At 35.7% G+C, this 26270-nt stretch overlaps 2 protein-coding genes across 2 annotated transcripts in view; one reads left to right on the top strand and one right to left on the bottom strand.

Annotated features, from left to right (window-relative positions):
- The first annotated feature begins 2897 nt into the window (after positions 1-2897).
- On the top strand, positions 2898-11721 carry Dnaaf5 (Dynein axonemal assembly factor 5). Its single transcript, XM_045760392.2, has 10 exons — positions 2898-3555; positions 4092-4272; positions 4656-4798; positions 5050-5282; positions 5700-6219; positions 7746-7928; positions 8187-8309; positions 9953-10099; positions 11013-11204; positions 11327-11721. The coding sequence occupies exons 1-10, from the start codon at positions 2928-2930 to the stop codon at positions 11467-11469; spliced, it is 2493 nt and encodes an 830-aa protein (XP_045616348.1). The 5' UTR covers positions 2898-2927; the 3' UTR covers positions 11470-11721.
- Positions 11722-14537: 2816 nt separating this feature from the next.
- Positions 14538-26270, bottom strand: part of tacc (transforming acidic coiled-coil protein) — a 146776-nt gene continuing 135043 nt past the window's right edge. Inside the window, 5 exon segments of the mRNA XM_045760382.2 lie at positions 14538-17664; positions 18916-19065; positions 20509-20846; positions 21591-21749; positions 24417-24504. Of these exon segments, the coding sequence (XP_045616338.2) occupies positions 17475-17664; positions 18916-19065; positions 20509-20846; positions 21591-21749; positions 24417-24504 (925 nt within the window). The 3' untranslated portion in view covers positions 14538-17474.

Consider the following 26270-nt stretch of genomic DNA (forward strand, 5'->3'; position numbering starts at 1 on the left):
AAGGAAATATTTGTACTCTGTACGGATGATGACCAAGTAGAATTATTTAAAGTTGTGGGAGCCACCTCTATCCACAATTTTAAGGCCCAATTTCACAAAGAACTCGATCATCAGAGTAATTAAACAATAACGTAACGGGCACAATTAACAAGACTTGTAGGTGGGTCATAAAGAGTTAGACCTCACTTCCTCGTAGTCACTGATTTAAGTATAATAAGTACTGGTAGGTAAATACAAGTCCTATGTCCCTCCCACTAGCCTTCTTAATAATAATAATAATAATTCTTCCTTACTACCTCCCTCCAGCCCTCATTTACCTACTAATATAGCTCTCTATACCTGAGCTCACTTCTTCCAGTCCTTGACCTACCTTCAGTTCTCTTCCTTCGTCAACTCTACACCACTCTCTCCCTCTCCGCATGTTCTCCCTCCCTCTAGCCATCTCTCTCTCACACTTCTTGCATCCAAACCTATTTCTCCTTCCCTCCATACATAGCCCTCCCCCTACCTCTAGCCTTGAATCCTTTCTCAAAGACTTTCCCTCTCTTCCTTCATCTCCTTTTTACTCACCTCCAGTCCTTTCCCTCCCTCTCCTATGAAGCCCTTCAGCCCTCACTCCCTCTCCCTATTTCCAGCCCTCTCCTTTCCAACTTCCAGTTCTCGATCGTTCCATTACTCCCTTTATACCCCCCTCCCCCCTCCCTCAGGCTCAGCCTATATGAGTTTTCCCTGGAACCCTTTCCCTGGGTTTTCACTCAGTTTTCACCCAATAATTGTTGGGTGAATAGTTAACGATTTATTTACTGCATTTTACATGCGGGCCACTAACACTCTAGTGGCCTCGATGAGGACACGAAGCCAGCAGCTTGTCAAAGGTTCTCCCATTTGTCCTGGTGATTTTTTCAAGCCGAATTGTAAAGTTCTGCAGAATTTTGGCATTTATGGTTTCAGCGGGTAGGCAGTTCCATGGGTTTATAACCCTGTGGGTGAAAAGGCATCTTCAGTTTTCTGTCCTATGTTGAGGCTTGTTGATCTTGAAACCATTACTTCTTGTATGCGTTACATCTGATTTTTTGAAGACGTTGTCCAGGTTAACATCCTCCAAACTGTTCAGTATTTTGAACGTTTTGATGAGATCTGCCTATCATTTACCTGAGGGCCACTAACATTTGTGGCCGCGACGAGGGCAGGAGGCCGGCGGCTTGTCAAACGTCCCCCATTTGCCTTGATCTTTTTCTGGTCTCATGTCCGGTTTGCAGTGTTGTTAGTCCTTTGTCCCTCAACCTGTCCTGGTACGAGTGTTGACTTAGATTTGGAATTATTTTGTTTCCCGGTGTTGAACTTTCTCCAATGAAGCTGTGTCTTTCTGAAGATGAGGTCTCCATTCCTGGATGCGATAGTCCGGGTTGGGGTGTACTAGAGATTTATACAGTCGAATGACTACCTTCTTTTCTTTAGAGCCAAAGGAATGGATCCTGACCCTAAGTTCCTTTTTTTCGTCAATCTGCTGCAAGGTAATGATGTTAATTTGGTAGTTGTGATGTGGAATGTTATGCCCCACATGCATAAGGTCTTGCATTTATCGATATTAAAAAGCATTTACCAGTCTTCTGACCATTTGTGGAGTTCATATAGTTCATTTGTGGAGGTACATGTAAGATAAGTTCTTACTTATCTACAAAGTAAGAAAGAACTTTGTAAGGCCTCAATAACATTTTCACTTCCAACTGTATCATAAATCTTAGTGTTGTCTGCAAATTTGATGATGTGGTATGTAATATTTTCATCTATGTCACTGATGTATATGACAAAAAAGGGGCAGGTTGGCCCCAAAATGGAACTTAGCAGTATCCCACTCACTATATTTTAGTCAGATTCACTTCCGTTTAGGACGACGCTTTGCTTTCTTTGTTTTATCCATTCTAGTGCTCTACCATTTATTCCCTGTGCAAGTAATTTCCTTTACAGTCTTTCATGTGGTACCTTATCAAAAGTTTTAGCAAAGTCCATGTATAGTATATCCACTGATGCAGGCGATGAGTCACAATAACGTGGCTGAAGTATGTTGACCAGACCACACACTAGAAATTGAAGGGACGACGACGTTTCGGTCCGTCCTGGACCATTCTCAAGTCGATTGTGAGAATTCACAATCGACTTGATTGTGAATTCACAATCGACTTGAATGTGTGAATGATTCACACATTCTCACAATCGACTTGAGAATGGTCCAGGACGGACCGAAACGTCGTCGTCCCTTCAATTTCTAGTGTGTGGTCTGGTCAACATATCCACTGATTTTCAGTCTATCGTCGTATTATACAATATATATAACATAGGAAATGTATATCTTATATTTATGGGGTCAAGTGAAACTAGACATTAGGACAGTAAGTAGTCCGACCAGGTAAGGCAAGGTGAATACACTGCCCTTTCTTCCGGATAGGGAGGGGTCGTGTTCTTCACATGCAGAAAGGTAACGACTGCGTCACTCCACTTATGGGTTCACCACAACTTAATACTACTCGGAACTTTTAATTCCGAGAAAAGTTCAGAGTAGCTGAATCTAAAACAACAACAAGACTGCGTCGCACTTTATATATTTATCTGATTTTACCTGAGGGCTACTATCTCTAGTGACCTCGACGGATACAGGAAGCCGACGGCTTGTCAAATTCTTCTTACTGCTGTTGATGTTTCCCATCTGGATTTTGAACTGATGTATTGTCATTGTATTTATGGCTTCATCGGGCAGGATTATTATACAATGAGTTGTATAATTATCAACTGCAACTATTTATGTGATCGTATTGTATGCAGATAGTAAAGCCGTAGCAAAAACTCATGCATTATTTGGATATATGAAATCAAGGTGACGATAGTTTTGTCTTGAGTTGCATGTCATAAGTGTTTACCTTCCTGCAACCATGGCGACGGAGGACGCTGCTTCTGGAACATGCCTCGACTTACACCCTATATTAAGTGAAATACAGAATGCTACCAAAGCTAAGAGGCGAAAGGCACTTGAACTGTTTTACAAAATAACATTTGAAAGTGAAGAGGAGGTGGATAAAGATCGGTTGTCGAGAATTTTCGGGCTTTCTTGGACGTTGCTTTTGGCACGCATGTCAGATGAGTCTGAGATCAGCCGAATTAATGCCTCAAACAGTGTTCTGAAATTTATTGAATTGAGAGTTGTGTCAGAAGATCACTTAGTTGATATAATCCCCATCGTTCACCATAGACTGGCTGTTAATCCTATTTTAGAAGAGAGTGAAGATGTCAGGAAAATTCTAATTGATATTATTAAAGCTCTAACAATTAGATTTGAATCTAAATTGATTCCATTCATGAATGATGTGGTTAACATTCTTAAAAGGTCAGTAGTTGATAAAAGTCCAGACGTACGAAAAGCAGCAAGTGAGTGTGTTAGCTGTTACGCCAAAGCCACAAATGAGAAGTTTAACATGCAGTCTAAATCATTGGTTGAACCACTTCTGAAAGCATTATGTCATCAGAGGTTCAAGAATAGAATAGCCTGCATAAATGCCTTGGGTGAGAAAATGTTATTTATATGTATTGTACAAGAGTTCTTGTACAATACATCCACTATATATACATATATATATATATATAAAATATAAATAATATTATATATTATAGAATTAAAAGTCACATCAAATGTGTAATATGTACAGTAAATGCAAAGAACCACGAAGAAACTGATGAATGTGTACTTGAATGCTTTTGTGTTCTTCAGCACATTGTCAGATGTTTATTGGGCTCTTAATTATATATTAAATATGAAAGTGCTCTTATATATATTCTTTACCTTCTCTGTTATTCGTTTCATGCAATGTACAATGTAGTATTACAGCATTAGGCCTATTTAAGTGGTTATAATTATTATAGACATGGTTCTTGGATACAGTGAAAATAGTGAAATTTATAATTTTTTATTTTTTAATTTGTGGCATTATTGGTAGGAACGACATCAGCAATTTGAATGTGACATCAGTATGCTTAATTTTTATTAAACGCTTCCCTTTACTCATTTTATGGATACATATTTTACCATGTAATATTTTCAGGGGATTTACTTTTGTATGGAGACAGCAGTGCTATCCAAGATGTCAGTTGCCCGTTGGCTAGGTGTACAATGGATCTTCCACAAGTTCGCTTGTCATTGGTAGAAGTTGGTGGGGCTTTAGCACTGCAGATGCCTGACCGCTATTCTTACTGGCATCGTATTCTTCCTTTACTTCTGTTTGGGTAATGTTTAGCTGCAGATTCTTTACACTTTCTTCTAAAGCCTTTTTTGTTTTTGTTTTATTAGTTTAGCATCTTCAAAAATTCACAAAGTGTTTTCCCCTGGTTACTGTACATAACATGACACAAGCAGTGTTAGTATTATCAATACAGTATGCATGCTTATGCTCGCAAACCTTGCACAATCACAACAAGTATAACCATAACTAATTGAACCACAGTCACCCCTTACATATGCAGACACAACCACCACTATAACCATTACATTCACTCTGCTCATTACATCAGTCTGTACTCATTTCACCAATTTGTAACCTATTTTATTTAAAAAAAATGTTTATTAATAAAGTGCATGTAATTAATTGTATATTAAATGACTATTAAAGGCTAAGAGATGATGATGCTGAAGTGAGGCAGAAATCCGAGGAACTCTGGATGAAAGTTGGACTACAGTTTGAAACTGAGAACATTGAACAACTGAAGACTGACGTTGATTTTGATGTCACTCTGGAAAATTATCCTGCTGGAGGTAAATTATTTTACTTTTTTTTTTTAAACCAAACGGGTTACATAAATAAAAAGTGCAACAGTTCTTTTAGTTATCTTTATGTAATACAGTATAATAATAATAATACTGTAATAATAATTATATGTTATTTATGCAAGAGTATATGTACATAAAGCCACAAGTTTGATGAGGTTTTAGGCATATTGTAGATTGTTCACTACTAAATTATCCTAAATATTTAATTAAATTTACTTGATGCATCATATTTTCAGAAGCGAGACCTGGTGTAGGGTGTCGAGTTCTTGTGAGACGTGCATTGTATCATATTCTTCCTGGCCTGATGAATGACTTGGATGATTGGCAGGCAGGGTCCAGACTACAGGCAGCTAAACTTTTGACTGTCCTAATCCTCAATGCTGATGTAGGAATAACTCAGTATGCAGAGAAGATTCTTATGGGTCTCAACTTAGTAGCAAGTGATAAAGAGGAAAATGTTGTGAAGCAGGTCAGAATAATCTTATAGCATTAAGTACTTTTTGTCAAACAGCATAAAGTTTTGATTGGTGCAACCTGAAGTAGTTTTAATTAATTTATACATACATTAGCAGTTCACAGTACATGTAGTGGTGTGCATTTTTTTCCTAGCAAATAAAGATACAGTACTAAAGGGCTGTTTGCAAAGTGTTTGCAATAATCTTTTATTTTTATATAACTTTTTTTATTTTATCCAGTAACTGGCAGGGCCTCACCTTTCTTTTTTGAGAGTTATTAGGTTAGGTTAGGGTATACTGAGAGCATGAGTCTTATGACCTGCGGCCATCTTCATACTTGATCAGGGCACAACTAAGTCAGCCTAGAAAGGAAAGCGTCATACCACACAATGCCTTATTTTTATATTGATTTATATCTTGATTTCTGACAGGTTATTGAGTGCAGCAGATATCTTGGCCACTTCCTTCCTCCAAAGACATACTTGCCACTCATCGTGCCCAGATTGAGTATGTATGAGAATGGGGAATGTCCATTAACAATATTGGCTTCTTTAGCTGAAGGCACAATGAGTTCTCAACTCCAGGAAAATATAACTGATATCATTACAGCTGTTTCAGCTGAGGATGTAGCCTACGTGTCTCAAGATAAACATCAAAGGGCTCTTCTACAGCTGACCCATATACTAATAACTAAGTGTGACCCAAGTGAAAGCAGTTTCAATATTTTCCGCATCTTATTATTTATTGCATCATCTTCGGAAATGGATAATAATGTCAACATTGCACTAGATCAATTGGATGTTCTATCAAATAAAACTGGATGTGCAGAAACAAGTGAATTATACCGAAGACACCTTAATACAACTCTGAAGAGTCTTCTTGCATCTGCCAGTTGCTGGAGTGAACATACCCCACAGTTCCTGATGTTTGCGGGCTTAATGGAACTAGCAGGTAGGATGATTTTCATGGTTTTAATGAATGTTATATTTTCTGTTTATGCATTATTTTACATGTTCATTCTAATATTATACATTCATATAATACAAGCTTGACATCATACACATCCCTGTACTCCTATATCTGGCATGTTATCACTAGCATTCTTTAACTTGAATCTTTCTTTTCATAGGGTATGGAAATATTTACCAGTTCCCTGCTGTCAAGTACAGTATACAGTAGTCTGTTCAGAGACATTCATATATCATCATTACTTGTCCAGAGAACATGTACCAATGAAAAGGGTGGAAATGTATCTCTCAACCCTTAAATATTCAATCCAAAGAGACTAGAATTTCTCAGAGCAGAATGTAGCCGTCTTGGTTTGGTTCCCATAATTGGGGACAGGAAGGCTGTTTTCATGGTACAATATTTATAGATTTTTGCATGTTGTAGAAGTTTAATATTGGATTTCTTTTCTGTCTTACTTCTCTTTTCATTCTAAGCATTTCTTCATTAATTCATGTAATCTCTTTCTTCAATTTCATTACTATTTTTTCCCTTTTATTTTATTTTTGTAACATGCTGTATAATTTGTATTATTTTCCTCTGCTTCATTGGTTTTTATTCCATATCATTCTGTTTTTCTTTAATTCTTTTTCCTTGATAGTTTTTTCTCCAGTGGCTTTTGTTACATGACAGCACAGTATATAAATTGTGCCGCGGTCACCAAATGTTGCACAGCAGCACTTTCAGAGCCTTTTAAATTTTATCTACATTTTATCTTTATTGCCTTTTCAAATAATACTACAGTAGTTTCCTGTTCCTTTACCCATACCTGTTTTTTCAGTGTTCTCTTAAATAATTGTGTGCATCTTGCACTTGTATGCACTTATTAAGAAAGTCTTTATTTTTCCACATATTTTTCCTAAGTGTTTACAAGTAGTGATTGTTCTACTTACTTGATAGCCAAACCAGGATTTGATATGCTTTAGCAAGGGTTTCAAATCCTCCATCGAAAGTCTTAACACTTGATAGTAACCAAAACATCTGGATAAAATTCTACATAAGAACTCTCTTTAAGAAGAGAGTTCACATATGTAACAAGGTGTAAAAGATGGATAGGAGGGTGATTACTGGATGTGTGGATTGGTTGGTACTACTGGGTGTGTAGTACCAACCTGTAGGCTCCATATGGATGGATGAATGAATTGGTACTACTGGGTGTGTGAATAGATGGATGGGTTGGTACTACTGGGTGTGTGGATGGATGAATTGGTTGGTGCTACTGGGTGAGTGGATGGATGGACGGGTTGGTATTACTGGGTGTGCGGATGGATGATTGGATTGGTACTACTGGGATGTGTGGATGGATGAATGGGTTGGTACTACTGGATGTGTGGATGGATGAATGGGCTGGTACTACTGGGTATGTGGATAGATGGATGGGTTGGTACTACTGGGTGAACTAGTGGGCTATAATCTAGTTTTCCTACCTCTTTTTTTTATATTTTATCATCAAATATTTTTCTTTTCTCCAGGTCAGTCCCTTGGATATGAAATAGAGCTGTTTGTCAAAGTGCTTGTTGCATGTGTTCCAAAGAAACAAGATCCATATGTCAGTCTGCGTTGTTTAACAAAACTACGGACTCTTCTGTTTCGGGAAGATAAGCCACTTGAATCAAGTGGTCATCTTGGACTGTGGCTTCCTGAACTTGTCTCTGGTTAGTAAATGTATTGCTGCCTTTAATAGGGAAGCCCTTTGGAATGGTAAACATTAGTTTCCTTCAGTTTGTTTAACTCTGTATTAATATGATTATGACTAACCCAGTGAAGTCAGATTTATCACTTCCTTATTATAGGGGGATATTATTAAGGGCCTTGATATGGAACATTTCTTTAAAGAGTTTCAGAAATTTTAGACATTGTGCATTATCTTATATTGCAAATACAATGTAGAAATGTTTGCTCTTATTCTTCAGATTGCATAGCAGTGTTTTTGCCGTGGCATGCTGGTGCCACAGCTGAAGCTTTGAGAACAGCCGCTGTGGCATGCTTAGAGGCTGTTTTCAAAATCGCCAGTACTGAATCCCGTGTGATAGAAGGTAAGGTAATATATAGTCACAAAACATTGTTACAGTATCTAGAGAGAGATCTTTCATCAAATATTTTGGATCAAGGGGGTATGATAAGCTATGCCACTCAGTTGATCCTTAAGGAGCAAGTTGATCCTACTTGCCCTATGATTAGGATCAGCAACAGTATGGTAGGTCAACATTTCACACATGTCATTATACTGTACTGAATACTGGGACCTCTTGCCCAATGGAGATATATATTGTTTGAGAGATCCAGGATGAGAGTGTGTGGTGGGTATCTGCTTGTTACTCTGTTGAGAGGGTAAGTACAGTACTGATATCAGGTGGTAGCTTGGTCAAATTACTTGGTGGCTAGTAGATCAAATTGCAATTAGCAGAGTAATGCTTGGCAGTCTCCTTGAGGCTAAATATTGCTCAGAGGAGGTTTTTAAGTGTAGACAATGAATATTCTGGAGATCATTCTGGTCAGGATAAAAAATCTACAGCATATCTTTCTCCACTATGACCCAGTGGGGGCATGTAAATAAATCTGTGCTGCATTAGGTTGTGTTGTTGACCTGGCTTGCCTGATGTTTGATTGTGCCCTAGAGAGAGAACAGGATATTATCAAGAGAGCAACTAAATGGTATAGCTCAGAAAATGAATATTTATCAGAGCAAACACTAGGTTTAAACCCTCATTACGGCCCTTGTGGATTTGTTTACAAGCCAATTCAATTACCATTGCAGGAATAAATTATTGTATAAACAAACAGTACAGTAATAGGGTTCATGCTGCACAGTTGTTTGTAGTCCCACATTATATTTTATATCCAGTGCATATTTGTTTCTACAGATGTATTATTCAATTGCTGTTCATATATTATTCATTGAAATGAGCCTGGGTAACAAATTTCAGGTTATAGATTTTCAGTTTAACAAGATTAAATTGTATAGCAAAGTACTGTACTGTATTTTATTACAATGTGTTGTACTAAGGACTGTCTCAGCATAGAAGTAAAATTTCACTTGTGTATGTTTTATCAATTGCTGTCCTACTGAAAGTATTGGATTAAGATTATTTCTTAACTGGAGATGAGGGTAGTCTCATGCACACTGTTTCCCTTGATATTCCACCCACCTGCAGATGTGAAAGATTTACATAATAAGACATGAAATACATTATTTTGATATAGAATTCTTCATTCTGCCTTAGTCATCACATGCCAGGGTACTGTACTGTAGAAACATTTTAATAATTACAGTATTATTTAATAAAAACAAGAATATGAGAGGGTCAAAGATGGCCTTGACATGTTAGGTTTAAAAACATATGTAAACATTCTAATTTCAGGAAGACCTAACATCAAGTGAGAGAGAGTGCAGAGAAGGATTCTTTAAAATAAAGAAACGAGCATCTGAGGGTTTAATTAAGCAGAAAATAATAATATTCGTGATACAGTGTTATAGTAGCTGAAATGCAACAGGTTTTCTTTGTCATTTAGGTAGCAATTGAATATTAAAACACTCATTATATGGGTAGATGTATGAGGAAAATATTTAATATAAATTCCACAAGTAGGTTTTTAATGATTATGATGTCTCTTAACTCTTCAGAGCTACTGATAAGTGAATATAACAATTAAATTTATGTAGCTTTACTTTTTACAGAGCTAAGGAAATGTTTAGCTTTAATTCCGGCCTTAATAGAGGATGATGCAGAAGACACTCGCCGCTTCTCTTGTGATGTCATTTACTGGACGGTCACAAATTACTTCCAGTTAATCGATTCAGAAAAATTTCACATGTTTGCTAATAGTAAGTATATTCAGATTTTTTTTAACGTTTCTGTATATACACGACATTGTTGGATATAGGGCACATAAACTCGTATATTTGTAATAGAGTACTGTACAGTACTGTATTTGCAGTCATTGATCATTTATTCAAACATGTCAGGACTAAACATTTAAAAAAACAGTACTAGCTAATCGAACCAGTAAATCTACTCTCCAAAACGATCTAATTGTTTTACTTATTATTCTGATATTTCTTGAAATTTGCCGTGAAATTAGCTTTTACTGATGTGAATTTTATTCATCAGGGTGTCTGTGAGCTATCACTATATCAGTTTCAATAGAGTAGTAGCATAACAAATAGAGGTGAGCCTTACCAAACACTGTTGTCCTGCTTACTGTGTACTGGGCTTACACATCTCTCCTAGCAACACTACCATTAACCTTCATAAGCTGTTTGTATTTTAAGAGGCATCATTGCATTATTTCCTTTTCACTTAATTACTTCAGAAGCTTTGATTGATAAGCTGACAAAATGAAAATGTTTTGTACTTTTTAAGTGATAAGTCCAGGGATATGAAGGGGAGACAAAGCTAAATGGTCGTGCCAGACACAAAACAAGCACATGGTGTGGCCAAGCTGCGAAGCCCCTTTGACTCCTGTGATTTTTTGAGCAAATGCCAAGTAACTGAGCAATGTTTAAAACTTTTCACTAACATCTGCCAGTCAAGAAACTAAGTTGATGTTTGGAATGTTCCTCAGACATTGGTTTGTCAAAAAAGCAAAACATTTTGAAAAACATGTTTGAAAAAATAGGCAGATAACTGATACAATGTTATTACTGGAACAATTAAAATAAATTCAGATGCATTCATAATTTTCAATCTGATATCTTATGTGATGCTCCATTAGACATTGATCTTCTTTTGTTACAGAACTAGTGAAGAGATTTGATGATGTATCACAATTGATTCGACTGAAAGCAGCTCATGTTTTAGAAGTGTTATTTAATAGTTTGCCAGAAAATTACGATCCCAGATTGCACTTTGGCCAGCTGCAAGACCTGTATACAGATGCAGTAATATTCTTAGATGATACTGATGATAAACTGCAGGAAGCTGTCTCAGGTAAGTCTAAAGTCCTGGTTGGACCACTGTTTATTGCTATATTTATTGGACATTTAAGTTATTATTCCTCACTTAAGTACAGGTATACTGATTTATTCACAAAATTTATTCTTTTTTGTCAGTTACCCTGGAGAAAATGGGGAGGGCATGTCCAGAACTGCTCATTACAACGTTGGAGAAAGATATTCATAAGTATCGGAATGCACAAAACTGCCATAAACTTATCGACTCGATGAAGGCTCTGCAAGTTTGTGAACAAAAATAATCATCATGCATATTTCTTGTTTCACATTAAAATGTGACTGACTTCTTTTGTTTTAGAACAAATTTCAAATCTAATTACCAGTACCTAGCCCATAGAAGCACTACTATGAGAAGAATTAATGGGTAAGTTCCTTATGTATGATTCTTTTTCTATAGCAAAAATACATAATTTTCTAGTATACAACAGTATTCATTAAATTTGTTATTATCCAAATAAAAGGCTCAAAAGCATGACCCCAAAATGCAACAGATACACTGTCTTTTGTTTTAATCTAAAGTAAGATATTTTGGGTAATTCTAGGGTACAAATTGTTTCTTCTACTGAAAATTTGTGTGTAATGTATAGATTTAGGCACAGAAATTTAGAACAAAATTAACTAGAAAGCTCTATACAAAACCACTTACCTAAATTACGTATGTGTGTAATAACGATGGTTAAAGGTGCGGGGAGATTGGCACAGTCTGCCACAACTAGTGATGTAGTACATATATAATTGAAGCGGTCTCCAGTGCACGGAGGAACTACATATTCCTTATACTGCACCAATATGTTGTATGCTTACTTTTTAATTTGTATATGTTCCCTTTTGTTTGGTATTCTCAATATCTTAGCAAAACTTAATACTTATTCACAGTTTATACCACCACCACTAAATTCCGTTGTTACACTGACTCTGCTTTCTTTAAATTGAGGCACTTATTGTATAACACTTTTTGCAGAATGGATAACAATGCCTTTGATGGCACAGTGTGTGTTCACACCATAACCACTAGATGTGATCACCAACACCATGATAAGTAAAATCACAATGACAACAAAGACTACTGTACGTTCCACCATGAACTTCAGTACGCTCACTAGCAGCACGATTGCACCCCCTCCACTAGAATAAAAGATCATTAAGCATCATACTGACATATTTTCATCAGGATCAGAATCTGTAGCACCAAATAAGCTTCAAGTAGTAACTTATAGAGCAATGTCTGTAGTCTATGTGGCCAATCTCCACCCACACCCCATTAACTCGCTCATTATCTTACTTAACTCGCTCATGTCCCATCCTCATTAGGGAAATGTGTGAAGTATGGGAAGAACTGCAAAGTTTTGTTGAAAAGCTCGCCCAGATAAAGCCATAGCAGGCCGTTGCATTGACCTTTTAAATGACAATGTGATGTCTCACTACAGACAAGTGTTAAAATGTAGGGAAAAAAGTATTTTTAGACAGATTCTTAGTAAGACAAGCAAGCAGTGAGCCACAACCAGGTCCTAGTGGTATGCCTGCAAAACATAGGAGAGAGAGTACCCCCAGAGAAGTCATCACTGCCTGATGCTATAATGGAAGGGGACTACCCTTCCAAACAGTAACATCTCTTCTCCTCCCCATCTTCCATATGCCAACAAGAATCCTCAATAAAGGTAAGGTAAACATACTGTATTGTAGCTAGGAAAAAAGTGGTATTCAGTATAAGATGTATTTTTAAGTTAATATTTTTGCAGGTGTGGAACTGATTAATTCAATTTACATTATTTCTTACGGGAAAATTTGTTTTGACTTACGAATTTTCGACTTGTGACCCGTCTCTGGGAACGGATTAAATTCCCAAGTTGAGGCCCCACTGTATTTCAATTATAGGGATGTGGCAACCTCAAACCAGTATGTTGTGCAATTAGCCATTCATTCCCTGCATTATAGGGGTGTGGAGCATTGGACTTGGGACCCAATTCTCCCTTAAGGTCAAATAGCCTCAGAGCTGGGCGTTGCGTCAAAGAAGGAAAGTTCGATGTGCTCGATTTATGTGAAAGAGGGAAATATTAATGAAGAGTGGAATGGGGTAAATGTTATAAGAACATTATAGAAAGTAAAACTGTGCCTGTCACAGGTGATGCATGTTATAGCATATACAGTATGCCATATGACAAAAACTGAGAATAAAATTTAAGTTGCTTACAGAATAAGATTGGAAGGATATCTTAAGGTTATCTTGAGATAATTTCAGGGCTTAACATAACTGCGGCCCGGTCCTTGACCAGGCCTCCTTTTTGTTACACACCCCCAGGAAGCAGTCCGTAGCTGCTGTCTAACTCCCAGGTACCTATTTGCTGCTAGGTAACAGGGGCATCAGGGGTGAAAGAAACTCTGCCCATTTGTTTCCAGCTCCACCGGGGATTGAACCTGGAACCTCAGGACTACGAATCTGAAGCGCTGTCCACTCAGCTGTCAGGCCCCCTGTACCTTACATTGATAAAATAACCTTTTTACAATATGACTGACTTTTGTTTTATCATGGCCAATGCTTTCCTATTCTATGAATATGGAAAATGGATTGTACATAATCCTTTCCTACTTTTAATTTTGTGGGATTTGTTATTGTTTAATAATGGTGATTATAGTAAGAGGTACTGGCAAATACTGTAAGTTTGGCATTGCCAACAAGTGTAGTATGCTTTGTAGTGAAAATTATCATGAAGTTGCAAGTATTAAGAATATACAGTACCATACTATCATGTTATTTTGACTGTTACATTACCCATTCATGGAGTAATGGTCGGGAGCCGGTCGGCCGAGCGGACAGCATGCTGGACTTGTGATCCTGTGGTCCTGGGTTCGATCCCAGGCGCCGGCGAGAAACAATGAGCAGAGTTTCTTTCACCCTATGCCCCTGTTACCTAGCAGTAAAATAGATACCTGGGAGTTAGTCAGCTGTCACGGGCTGCTTCCTGGGGGCGGAGGCCTGGTCAAGGACCGGGCCGCGGGGATACTAAAAGCCCCGAAATCATCTCAAGATCTCAAGATAACCCACACTTTCACTCGATAGCACATCACGTGTCCGAAAACGTTTCTAGTCAAAGGCACTGTTAATGCCTTTGGAAGATTGTGTGTGTGTGTAGCCTTCACATCGAGGAAGAGAAGCTGCAGAGGAAACAAGATATTTAGATATAGATACATATTGAACTCACACACAATTACAATGTATGCTTCCATGAAGTTACTTTCTTGAAAATATATTAAATTTTGTTGGCTACACATGTGGTTGCATATTACTACTTGGGAATATAACACAAACTGATGAGTGTTAATTTTAATTTTTATAGTACATAAAGAATAGTCACATCTGAATAAAACCAATATTTGTGAAAGAAAAACAATAAATAATAGGGCAAAAAGCCACAGAAGAGGTATGAAACTGCAAGGGATTTTAAATCTTAACACAATATGTACATATGGATACTGCTTAAACAACCAGCACACTTTGTTAAATGGCTTCGATAATTGGTCACGTGCCCTACTTTGTCGGGAAAGTGGGTAGCAGGTGGTTGTATCTTAAATTTTTGGCAATTATTTATTTTCCAATTATGACAAGCACTTTTTCATTGACCATCCATTATAAGGCACAATTTTTCTAGTCAAAGTTATTTTCGCACTAAATTGGAGATTCTGACTGAAAACAAATTACAAGTGATTTTTGAAAATTATATTACAAGGGTCTAAATTATAGTGCAATAAGCTTCCATCACTTTAATATTTAAATGTTAAATATACTGTATATGCTTAAGCAAGTGGATTGCCATAAGGGAATATTTACTACCTCTAGGATGTTTCCAAAGATTTTAAGCACAGAATATGGAGCATCACTCTGCAGTTTTGTAGTGTGCAAAGGTGTTTGTTTCTCCACAAATATGATTCATGAATGTGGGAGCACACAATAAATTTGTATTGTATATATGTACTGTGTACTGCATGTGTGTATCAAAATAATGAGAAGGCTGAAAAGCACTGTTTTTAAGTTATAATTTTTTGTTTGTAGCTTCTTTTAAATAGTGACAAAACACTGCTGTTTCAAGCTTGAATTAGGCTTGCGAGTTATAATATAAGGTGTAATTAAAAAAAAAGCTCAACTGAATATATGGTCAAACTGATCAGGGTTGCAAAATTGAATATAGCACCTTAAAGTCCACATCTGGTGTCCTGCAATTAAGTTCATCGCCTCTTCCCATGCTCTCTAGTGCAAATTGCAGCCGTGGCTACGTCATTATCATACATATAACAATGAAGGCCTAATGTTCTACAAATATTTCACAAGTGAACCATGGATTTCTATGAGACTGTGTCTAAGAATTATTAGTTGCACAGAAAAATGCTGTCGAATGTTTACCTACGCTTCACCCTATTATGCAACACTGAAATTGAGATGATGCAATACTCAGAGGGAAAGACTTGAGACACTTCAGACATGCATTTGTATAATGCATTATACTTTCACAACCCTCAGTGCTTTCACTCATGTTTAGTCTGATTTTTATTACACCTTGTACAGGAAGATGAATTATTAAGTTTTAAAAACACAAGAACAATGAAACTGACTTTCATCTAACCAATTCAGATTCATGTTATCCACTTTTTCACAATCTTCATCATTATGAGTCTTGAAACTGAATATATCCCTCTTCTGTACAATTTAAAAACAATGTAAAGAAATCCCAAGATAAGATTTAGACAATTTGTAGACAATATTTCACCTATTATGGCTTCATGAAATTACTGTATTAATCAGGCTTATTAGAAGAAAATGGGAAAGGGTTAAGGTCAGCAAGTGAAGGAATTTAGTTACAATTTATGACAGTAGTTCAGCATGATGTAGCAAGGAAGGAAAGTTTAACATGGCTACTCCTCTTGCTAAACTAATACTGTACTTCAGAAACATGTTGTAACATGCAATCCCTCATGTCTCTCACATTGAATTCACTGACCTCACCATTTCTCAGTTGTTCACATTTAAAACACTAGCTTTGTATATCTGTTAGATCTGATAAAGCCCTCACAGGAAAAATTACATTTACAAATACTCAAGTACTGTATTTAAATCTTGGCATTTCTTTACTTTGCTATCAGCACTTTGTGCTCTCTACTACCAAGTTATTAACAGTTGTCGTGAATAAACCTTTGTGCTTTATTTTATAACTGGTAAAGCATCTAATAATATATCAATACTGTATATCTAAATGGCAGGTTTTTGGCAGCTTTTGCTGATAAGCTGAAACTAGTGCATTATCACAGCCCTAACCCTCTTGTCCTTTTGTTAATAATACGCAGAAAATACTATCTGTACAGATCCTTGTTCTGGTATTATTCATCCATGAGTAATATAGTTCTACACAATCTTTTCTTGACCAGGCGATCTTAAAAGCAAATTAACACAAGCAAATTTTGGATATTAGGGTACTTGTAAGAGCCAGTCCAGGGAATGGCTATGTAATCATTTATAATGTCACAAAATAGAAAAAGTACAAAACTTTTCCATCAGTGAAAGCCTTTAAGATAAGTATATTAATCATCTGCAATTACTTTAATTCTAGGAGTGTATGCAGTTATGTTGTAGATATATCTTCAAGTACATGAAGTCTAGAGTGGAGGAACATTATCGTGGCAAAGCATATACACCGTATTGTATGATTATTTACAATTTTGCAACAGATGGCAGGGACACAGTTCAGACCATAATGCCATACATCAGGCTACTTATCACTAGAGGGACCACAAAATCCTTCTAGACAATTTTAAATACTATATCTGATATGTACAATGGCTTGGGCAAAAAAAAAATCCAGGGCAACTGTTTGACACATTTACCAGTTTAAAAATAGATCTTGGTGTGTGTCAATTTTTAGTACTGTAATTCAAAATTAAAGACAAATTAAATAACATTTAAAAGAACAACTTGATAATATTATTAGTGCTTCAGTGTTGTTAAATTTGCATGTTTGTAATGTCAGGTCACAAGTAAATTATGATGGTTTTCAACTTAAATACCTTGATGCAGATTTAAATAAACTTCAATAACAAATGAACAATTAAAAGAAAATATACAGACCCCATTTTTAGGCAATGTCATCACAGATTCTCCCACTGAATGATAAACAGGGTATACTTTCACTGTTACATCATCATGGTGCTTATAGTCACACTTCACAATAATAAAGTTCACCATTTATCTGAATTGTATTCCTTAGTGTGAGGATCCAACTTTGTTAATTAGATCATCACAGAGCTGTGTTAATTCTTGGTTTTCACGAGTTTTTCTGTCAAAGGAATCTTGTAAGGACATGATCTTCATTTCTGCCTTTTTAAGAAGTGCTGCCATTTTTGTCATTTCTTGATCATTGGCTTTCCGCATGGCTTCAAATTCTTCATTTGCTCTGAGGAAATGTAAATAAAATTTATGTACACAGTACATGTATAATGCAACTTTGTATATTATGTCTGTAATTATATATGTACACACACAAACATGCAGGATATTACACACAACAAAAAGAAACTTGTATTGAAATACTGTATGTAGCACACATAAAAATGCTTGAGAAAGGCATAGGTTAGCAACCATAAACAGAACAATGTAAACCAAGAGGACAAACAATTCACATGCTGGAGAAATAGACAAAGTGAGACTATTATACCTGTACTTGATTCCTGGTGCTACTGACAAGGTGGACAGAGACAGGTCGTATGAAAGTGATGGATCCAGGATGAGCGAAACAAGTAGAAACTTAACAACCGAGTCAGCAAGAAATATTTAAGAAAATAAAGTGTAAGGGTACCACCAGCAGTGGGCAAGTGGAGGTTTTGAGTGAAATGCACAAACAACCAGTATTGAATGTAAGGATATGCCTCTTTCTAGTAGAGCCCTGGTGATTCCCTTAAGCTGTTGGGCTCCTCCCAGAAAAGTGGAGGCAAACTCCCTATGTGGATTCAAATAAATATTTAAATCCTAGGGTTTAGGTAGGCCTGTTACTCTAGGCAATTTCAGGAATGCACTTAAATTCACAAAGAAATACGAAAACAAGCATTTACAACATACACGACATGACCTATAATAGGTCACACAATGAATTAGAAAAGTTGCCAAGACAAGCTACTAAATGGGTCCCAGACCAAAAACACAAAAGGTATTAGGAGGGGCTTGACTTGATAAATATGCCAAAGCTAGTATACAAGAGGAAAAAGAGCAATATGTTCAATACTGTACCTACAAAATAATGACAAATCTACATATGATATGGAGGAATTTGTGTAAAATCTGCAACATCAAGAAAAAGGGGCCAAAGATTTAAGCTAAGAGAGCAAAGATGTTCAATAAACATGTACTAAATTTTTTTGCCAGCGATAACACAGATAGAATGAGTTAAATGAGATATCAGCATGTGCCACAACCATCGGAAGCTTCAAAATGTCATGAGACAAAGATTATAAAGAAGACAAGATGCCACGAGCAAAGCTCTCATCCTATGACTATACTGTACTTAGGTAATTAAACAGTCTCAAACCATTTTAAAACTGATTGAGCACTTCATAGCAAAAAGAGAAGGAATTTCAGTATATTTATTAGCATTTTTGCTGAAAAGAGATAAATAAATTAACTTGCTAAAAAAAGTATTATAGCAACTTACAATTGAATTTTCTCTTCTGCATGCTTTTGGAATTCTATAAATTTTTGTTCTTGTTTCTGTAGTTTGGTCTCATAATCTGCAACGGCCCCACGGAGTGTCTCCTCATTTCTTCTAAGCGTATCCACAACTTGTTTTGTTCTTTCGTATTTTCTGCACATAAGAAAAAACTAATTACACTGAATGGCACTTATTCATAAATGTAAAGATAGTTAAAAATATTTAGTGAGTGAGCAAAGGAGTGTGTATTGTGTACATAGTGGGGTAAGGCAGGTGTGTGCATGCATGAGGGGGAACAACCCATCCTCTTACTGAATGCACTACATTTTTTATGCAATCGACTTGTGTAAAAATTGGTGTGGTTTAGGGAAATTAGAAACACATTATTATTTATGTTTTTAGGGATTAATGAGTATTAGCTGTAGTAGATTATGTGGGTAGCCTAGGTTTTGACACTTCTAGTTATAATCCACTTCATTTTTCACAAGAGCGAAATCGAGAGAATGGGCTATGATATTCTTAGTGATTGGTGTGTAAATTTCATTATTTAAAAAAATAGCTGTAGTGGTAGGGAAATTTGCTCCATTCAACATCTGAATGTGGTAAATACATTAATTAAATCAAGATTTCCCCATCTATCTAAATCCTTATCATTTCTGAAAATGCCCTTTCCCTGAAAAGGCTCACTACATGTACTGTATAATCTTCCCCTTTAATTATCAGAAAATCAACTCTTATCATATTAACTAGACTAACCTTATTTACAAAACAATTTTTATATAACCTATGTAGGTTATGAGCATCATAATACTATTTAAACTGTTGTATATAAAATTATGCCTACTGATGTCAATATATCATCGTTATGATTTTTTGTCAATTCCTTTGTTAAACCTTTTTTTTCCTTGTTCAAATCACAATATTCAGCATATTACATGCTTTTTGGAAACAGTGTACATAAAACAAAATGAAGTTTTATTGTAATGTCTAGCTTTTACTTTTATTAATTTAACCATTTTTATTTAATGTCAGTGTGTTTTATTTCTTATTTTTATTTATGACAATGTTCATTTCTTGTATAAATTGAGTGTTGGCAAGTATATTGAGTTGTGTATGGGAGAGAATGTCTTTTAAAGTAACTTTTCTATGCTCTTGTGTAGCATAGCTCTCCATCATTTCTGCCACTCGGAGGAAACTTGGTTCTGGTCAAGCACAGAGGTGCATGTGTGGCCTCACAGCACAGCCACACACATACAGTATACTTCTGTGCTCGACCACAACCCCCTCTTCCCCGAGTGGCAGAGTTGGTGCGCAGCTATACTACACAAGAGCATGGGAAAGCTACTTTACACACATTCTCTCCTATACATAATTCACTATACGTGTAAACACTGGGAGTTTATAAAAGAAAAATTAACATTGTTAGTAAATGTTAGACATTACATTATTACATACAGTTAAAAAACAAATCTCTAATGAAATTGGAGATTATGGAGGTTTTTCTATTCTGCATTTACGTTCTAAAAGTTTAAGTAAAAAAATAAGTCTATATATAATTCTTGACAATATGAATTGCTGAGAATAATTTATATTTACCTGTGAACATCAGAGAAAGCAACCTCTACATTAGCCAGGTCCTCCAAGGCCTGGTTTCTCTCAACCTCTAGAGCTTTAATTCTCTCATCAGCATTTTGTTTTTCCTTCTCTTTCTCACTAACCAGAGAGGCTAGCATTCCTTTGTACTGACCCACCATCTTCAACAATGCATCACGTGAGTTTGTCAGTTCAGCCATAGACTCTCCTAGGGTAGTCAGCTCTTTCTGCTCATCCTTCATGGTTTCCCGCAACTGTTTCTCCTTCTCTCCAGCCGCTAGTTCTACTTGAAGCAGTTTTTCTTCAAACTTTAACTCTTGACGCTTCAGGAGATCTTGTACCTATAACAAAGAGGAAATTCCTGAATTAGCATGGCATTTAGTGAAGGTACAGAAGTGTGTGTATGGTGACAGAAGGATTAGAGGAGAAAAACAGGAAATACTGATGCAATAACCTAGTTGGACACCAGACATGAAATATTAAATCCTACAGAAACCTTGCAAAGTTTAATACATCATTATTTTTTAACATTTAAATTCTTATTTTGCTTACATTTGCTATTTTTTTTTAAATGATGTGATTATTGTATGAGCCAAAAATAATTTAAAGAAATCTGAAGCACTTTGGTTGAAACACAAAATACTGAAATATTGCATCCAAAAAATAAGAAAAAGATTTATGGTCACCAACTAAGGACCACAATCACTAACATTTCCAGGGGTATTGAAGTATTAAAGAAACTGTGTGCTAGCAAATGGGTTTAAAGATCAAAAGCTAAACCAAAACACATGCGTACATGAAATGGCTAACTCCTAAAACATAACATTCATTCACTTCACGACATACATTACTGACAAAAGCAAGTAAAATATGGTTTAATCTTATTATATTCTGCATCAGCTTTGTGGCATCATGTGCAGCATCTATAAACCTAAAAATAAAATAATAAAATAATAAGTTTCCAAAAGCAAGCTGGAAATAAAGTTGCCAGCATGTGTGTTTTGTCTGGTTAACTTCTTGCACTAAATTATCAATTTTGAATCTTTTGTTTTATGGATATGCAGCGAGTCTTCAAGTAGTCGTACCTCAGCAGCAGTCACATAACCCTCCGGTGGGATGGAAGAAGGACGTGATGAGGACTTGCGCTCAGAGGTATCACTCGGACGGGGTGTAGGACTACTGGTCCCTTCAGGAGCTGATCTTTCCTCACGCGGTGGAGCAGGGGAAGATGTGGACGGGACTTGCTAAATATTGTAGAAATAATTAATTAAATGCCAATTAGATTTATTAAACAAAATATGTACAGTACTTATACTGTATAATTTTTTTAATTTGTTATTGTATATAAATTTTTTCTAATTTTAATTAACTTGTACTTCTTAAGAACCGACCTTGAAACTTTTTTTTAATATATTTTCTACATTTATTATAAGAGGCTAATTTCAATACAGTACATAAACTTTTGTGGTCATTTCCCAACAAAATTTAAATCTATATTTTATTTTTCACTCGAAACAGAAGGTTGCCATTGTATATACTATACTTATTTTTGTTTCATTAACCCATTCAAATAATGAATTATAATCTGTGTTCATAGATATTTACAAAAAATTAACTAAGCATTAATTATTGTAGTTAATGATTTGGGGGGGGGGGGGAATTATGATAAAGCATTTTATATTTAAATTTTTAAAGGAGTAACTATGTAAATACTGAAGTTAAAAGTTGTTACGTTTTTGTACATTGTCATCTGTAATTCTATCTTTCAAGTAAATGTTTCAAACATTTGATAAGGTTAGTTATGGGAGAGCAACCAGGGTTCAGAAATAGCATCCTTAAAGGGTTAATTAGGTCTGGACCCCTGCCTTTATATATCCAAATCAGCTGTTTGTAATTTGGGGGTAATTTTTTCTTATTTGTAAAAATTATAGAATATGTACAGTATTTGTACATGTACTGATACAAAATTATCATGAAGAAAAATACAAGATCTAAAAAAAGAAAAAGCAATTAAGTTTATTGGCAACACAAATGTGAATTCCGTTGTTGATTCCGTTTAGTGTGTAGTTTATTGTTGCAAAGAAAGACAAATTTTTTCATCAACATAAAAAGTAAGCATAATATATTTGCAAGTGCAAAACAAAGCTAATTTCTCAAGCAAGTTTACCTAAACAAATAATGAATAAAAATTAAATATAAAAACCAGAGAACTGGACAACTATAATGTAATGCATGAAATACTGAAACTGATGACAACGCACACAGGATTCCTGAAACTGATGATAACACATACAGGATTCCCACAGCATGTTCACGTAACACAAGAGCTATCAGTGCCATAGTGAATCTTGTTCATACACGAACAACACATCTCATTTAAGAGAGAGATTAATAAAAAATTAAACCTAACCACCAAATGTTTCGTTTATTTGTGATATTTTTCATTAACAATTACATGACGCAACACTAATGAAATCCGTAATACATAGTACATTACAAAAATCATTTAAATATATTTTGAGATACAAAATGTAAAGTTTTGTCAATATATTATATAAGAGGCTATGCATGTTGGTATGACTTGTTAGCAGAATAACAACTAGATATGTTCTGATCAAGTCACCCAATTTTAGGAATCGGCAGTGTAATAAGTATGTACTGGGAAAGCAATGGTTACAGATTACTGTAGTAAGCAAAGATGTGTGAATACGGGAGAGTGAACAGCAAGTTCAGGCTGTTTTGACAGCAGCCTGTGATAAGCACAGGCTACTGTTAAAAGGGTAGAAGATGCAAATGGTGGTAGTGACATCAATAATAGTGGTTGCAGAGGTGATGGTGTTATGGTAATAGTGGTGGCAGGTTTAGCAAACGTGGAGTTAAGAACAGTTTTTTTTTTTTTTTAAATCTTTAAAGGAAAAATCCAATACAGTACACTACAATTATAGAGATTTTGCAATTTTTAAACAACTGAGGTTATGATGAAAATTTACATTATGATCAAAATATTAATTGTACTACAGTATATTTCTTTGCTTTTTCTTTCTAAACTAGATTGCACATAATGTGCAATCTTCCAACGATATCATTTTAAATCGTGACTACTGTAGTGTGTTTATCCCCTGGCAACAGAGCAGGTATGTTTATGAGAACGCTCAAGGTTACTCGCCCTCAACTTTAAAACGATTCTGACATCTACCCTTAGGGTGCAACATAGGTCAACAATAATAGGAATCATTCTTGCACCATCATATGTGTCTTAAAATTTCAAGCCAATACTCTATGGTATTCTTAAAATACTTAATCCCATGAACATTGCAACCGATTTTTTTTTTATGTGAACTATAAAGTATACCTTCAGACAATACCCAACAAGGTTGCTAACACAATAATAGTACAATATTGACAAAAATGACTTGTTACAGTACCACATTTATTTATATATATAATTGGATTGGCGCCAAGTAAATCCTTCCCGGCCAGGGTACGAACCTAGGCCAAAGTGCTCACAAAATGCCAGGCGAGTGTGTTACCACTTTGCCACGGGGGGATATTAATTCTTCAACAACCACTATGGGAATAAAAAACAAGAGAACTTGCTAATGTTGAAGAATAGAGCAGGATGATTATTAGTTTGCAACAATCAGACAGTATATACGACTTTGAAGAAGATTATGATTAAGGAAGTGTGCTTGGTGACAAACAGAAGAGACCACGACACTGGAAGATTAATGTCATTATATTTTGCCCTAGTGATGAAATTTTTTTTTTATGAGAGACAAACCAGGAAGACACTGGGAGATGTCGGCTATTGGATGGATGGATGCACTCTGCTAGGTGTTTATCAAAGTACATGTAATAAATTAGAAAATATAAAAATCAAATTGGAAAATTTGATTTAACAATGTACTGACCTTGTGTTGAGGCGAGACCGGAGTAACTGCTGGGTGGTCTCTTCTGTCTCTGGTGGGCGTCACTTCATCTCCACTCAGTTTACTGTGACTGTCAAATGCAATACATCACATTATTTGCATTATCTACAATATTAAAATTACAATAAACAAATAGAAATTGCTTTCATTCTTTTGATGAATCACAAGAAAAATATTCCAGCCTATTTTAATAGTTATCATAAGTGCTTTTTCTTTAAATGCAAAGATATCATCCATGGGCATTTCCATGGACACGATATGAAACGTTAACCAACAAGAAATTGTGACAAAAATGTGCAGGTGAAAAAAATTGCATTTTAGAACTACTGTATTGACAACAGATATTATGAACTCAAGCAATAGGGCATTATTTAGCTTCTAGAAACCAAGAAGAACAAATTTAAAAAATAATTTAGCACTACTTTTACATGCAAAATTCCATATATTGTAGACAACAGCAACTGCCATCTTATTTCCACTGACACTTTATTGGTCTTATTTTTAAGCCATTTGTGTCTTAACACATTACATTAATTTGTAAAATGATAGTAATGTATTCTTACTAATGTGTATTAGTCACACTTTATGTGCAATATTTAACTATGCAATACTACACTCATATTGTGCTATGGTGTACAATAATACATGCCACACTAAAATAAATTATATTACACATGTACAGTACATAATACAGTAAAATACATTAATTTTACATGGTAAATGGAGTACTGTACTAGTGCAGTTATCTCTAGTTTCTATTTACAATAACATCTCCAAATATGTAAGGTTCATGATGTACAATAACAATCCTGATGGTACAAAAAAGTAGCCATACTACAGCATCCTAAAATGTATTACTCAAAGTTCAAACATTTCTTGACTTGAACAATACAGGTATTACAAATATTAAGAACATTCCAAATTCATAGACACCAATTCAGAAACAAAACAAATCCCCGTTCCCCCCCCCCCCCCACATCTCCCTGCTAAGTATGTAACCTTCTAGCTGAAGATATCCCCAATAGATGGAAGTATTCTTATACAGTCTAACCAACTACTGAACACAAGGTTACAATTAATAAAATTTCAGACAAAAAAATATATACTTTGTGTGTAATTACTCAAGTGTCGTTACAGTCTACCCAGCACTTTGTCATATAGCGCTTTAATGAGAGAATGCTATATATAATGGTATAACTAACAAACGAACGAATGAGAGAGAGATTAGAGGGGGGGAGAGAGGAAGGGGGGGGAAGAGAGGAAGGGGGGGGAGAGGAAAGGGGGGGGGGGGGAAGAGAGGAAGGGGGGGAGAAAGATATATACAGAGAAAGAGATAAACAGGAGAGAATGAGATAGAAATAGAAATACTGTAATGTAAAGAGATGGGGCCATAGGCTCAGTCTATTAAAATGTTTAAAAGATCCATTTATAATGCAGGCAATATAACCTGCCCAGCAGTCAGGCTATACCATACTGAGTGCTATCCTAGACTATTTTACTGGTACTGTATACTGCTTTGCTGGTCAGGATAACATATCATATGATTAAACTAACTAGCCCATATGAGATGCATGGGGCTCACAGTAAACTAATTGAACTAGTTCATCAAATTTGTAACTTTGTAATATATACGAGGTTACTACACGAACTCGCACCAGAGACTATGCCTATAAGGAGGCAATTATGCACATAAACCAAATTGTACACGCTGTTAACGGTGCTGTTTAGTGTCTAATTACATACTGAAAGTCACAAACTAATATGTTATTGGGAATAAAAGTTAAGTGTGAATAATGCATGGGTTGAAACGAAGGCAAAATGGCATTCAATTTCATT

This window comes from Procambarus clarkii, chromosome 66 (genome assembly GCF_040958095.1).
Source record: "Procambarus clarkii isolate CNS0578487 chromosome 66, FALCON_Pclarkii_2.0, whole genome shotgun sequence".
NCBI classification, from domain to species: domain Eukaryota; kingdom Metazoa; phylum Arthropoda; class Malacostraca; order Decapoda; family Cambaridae; genus Procambarus; species Procambarus clarkii.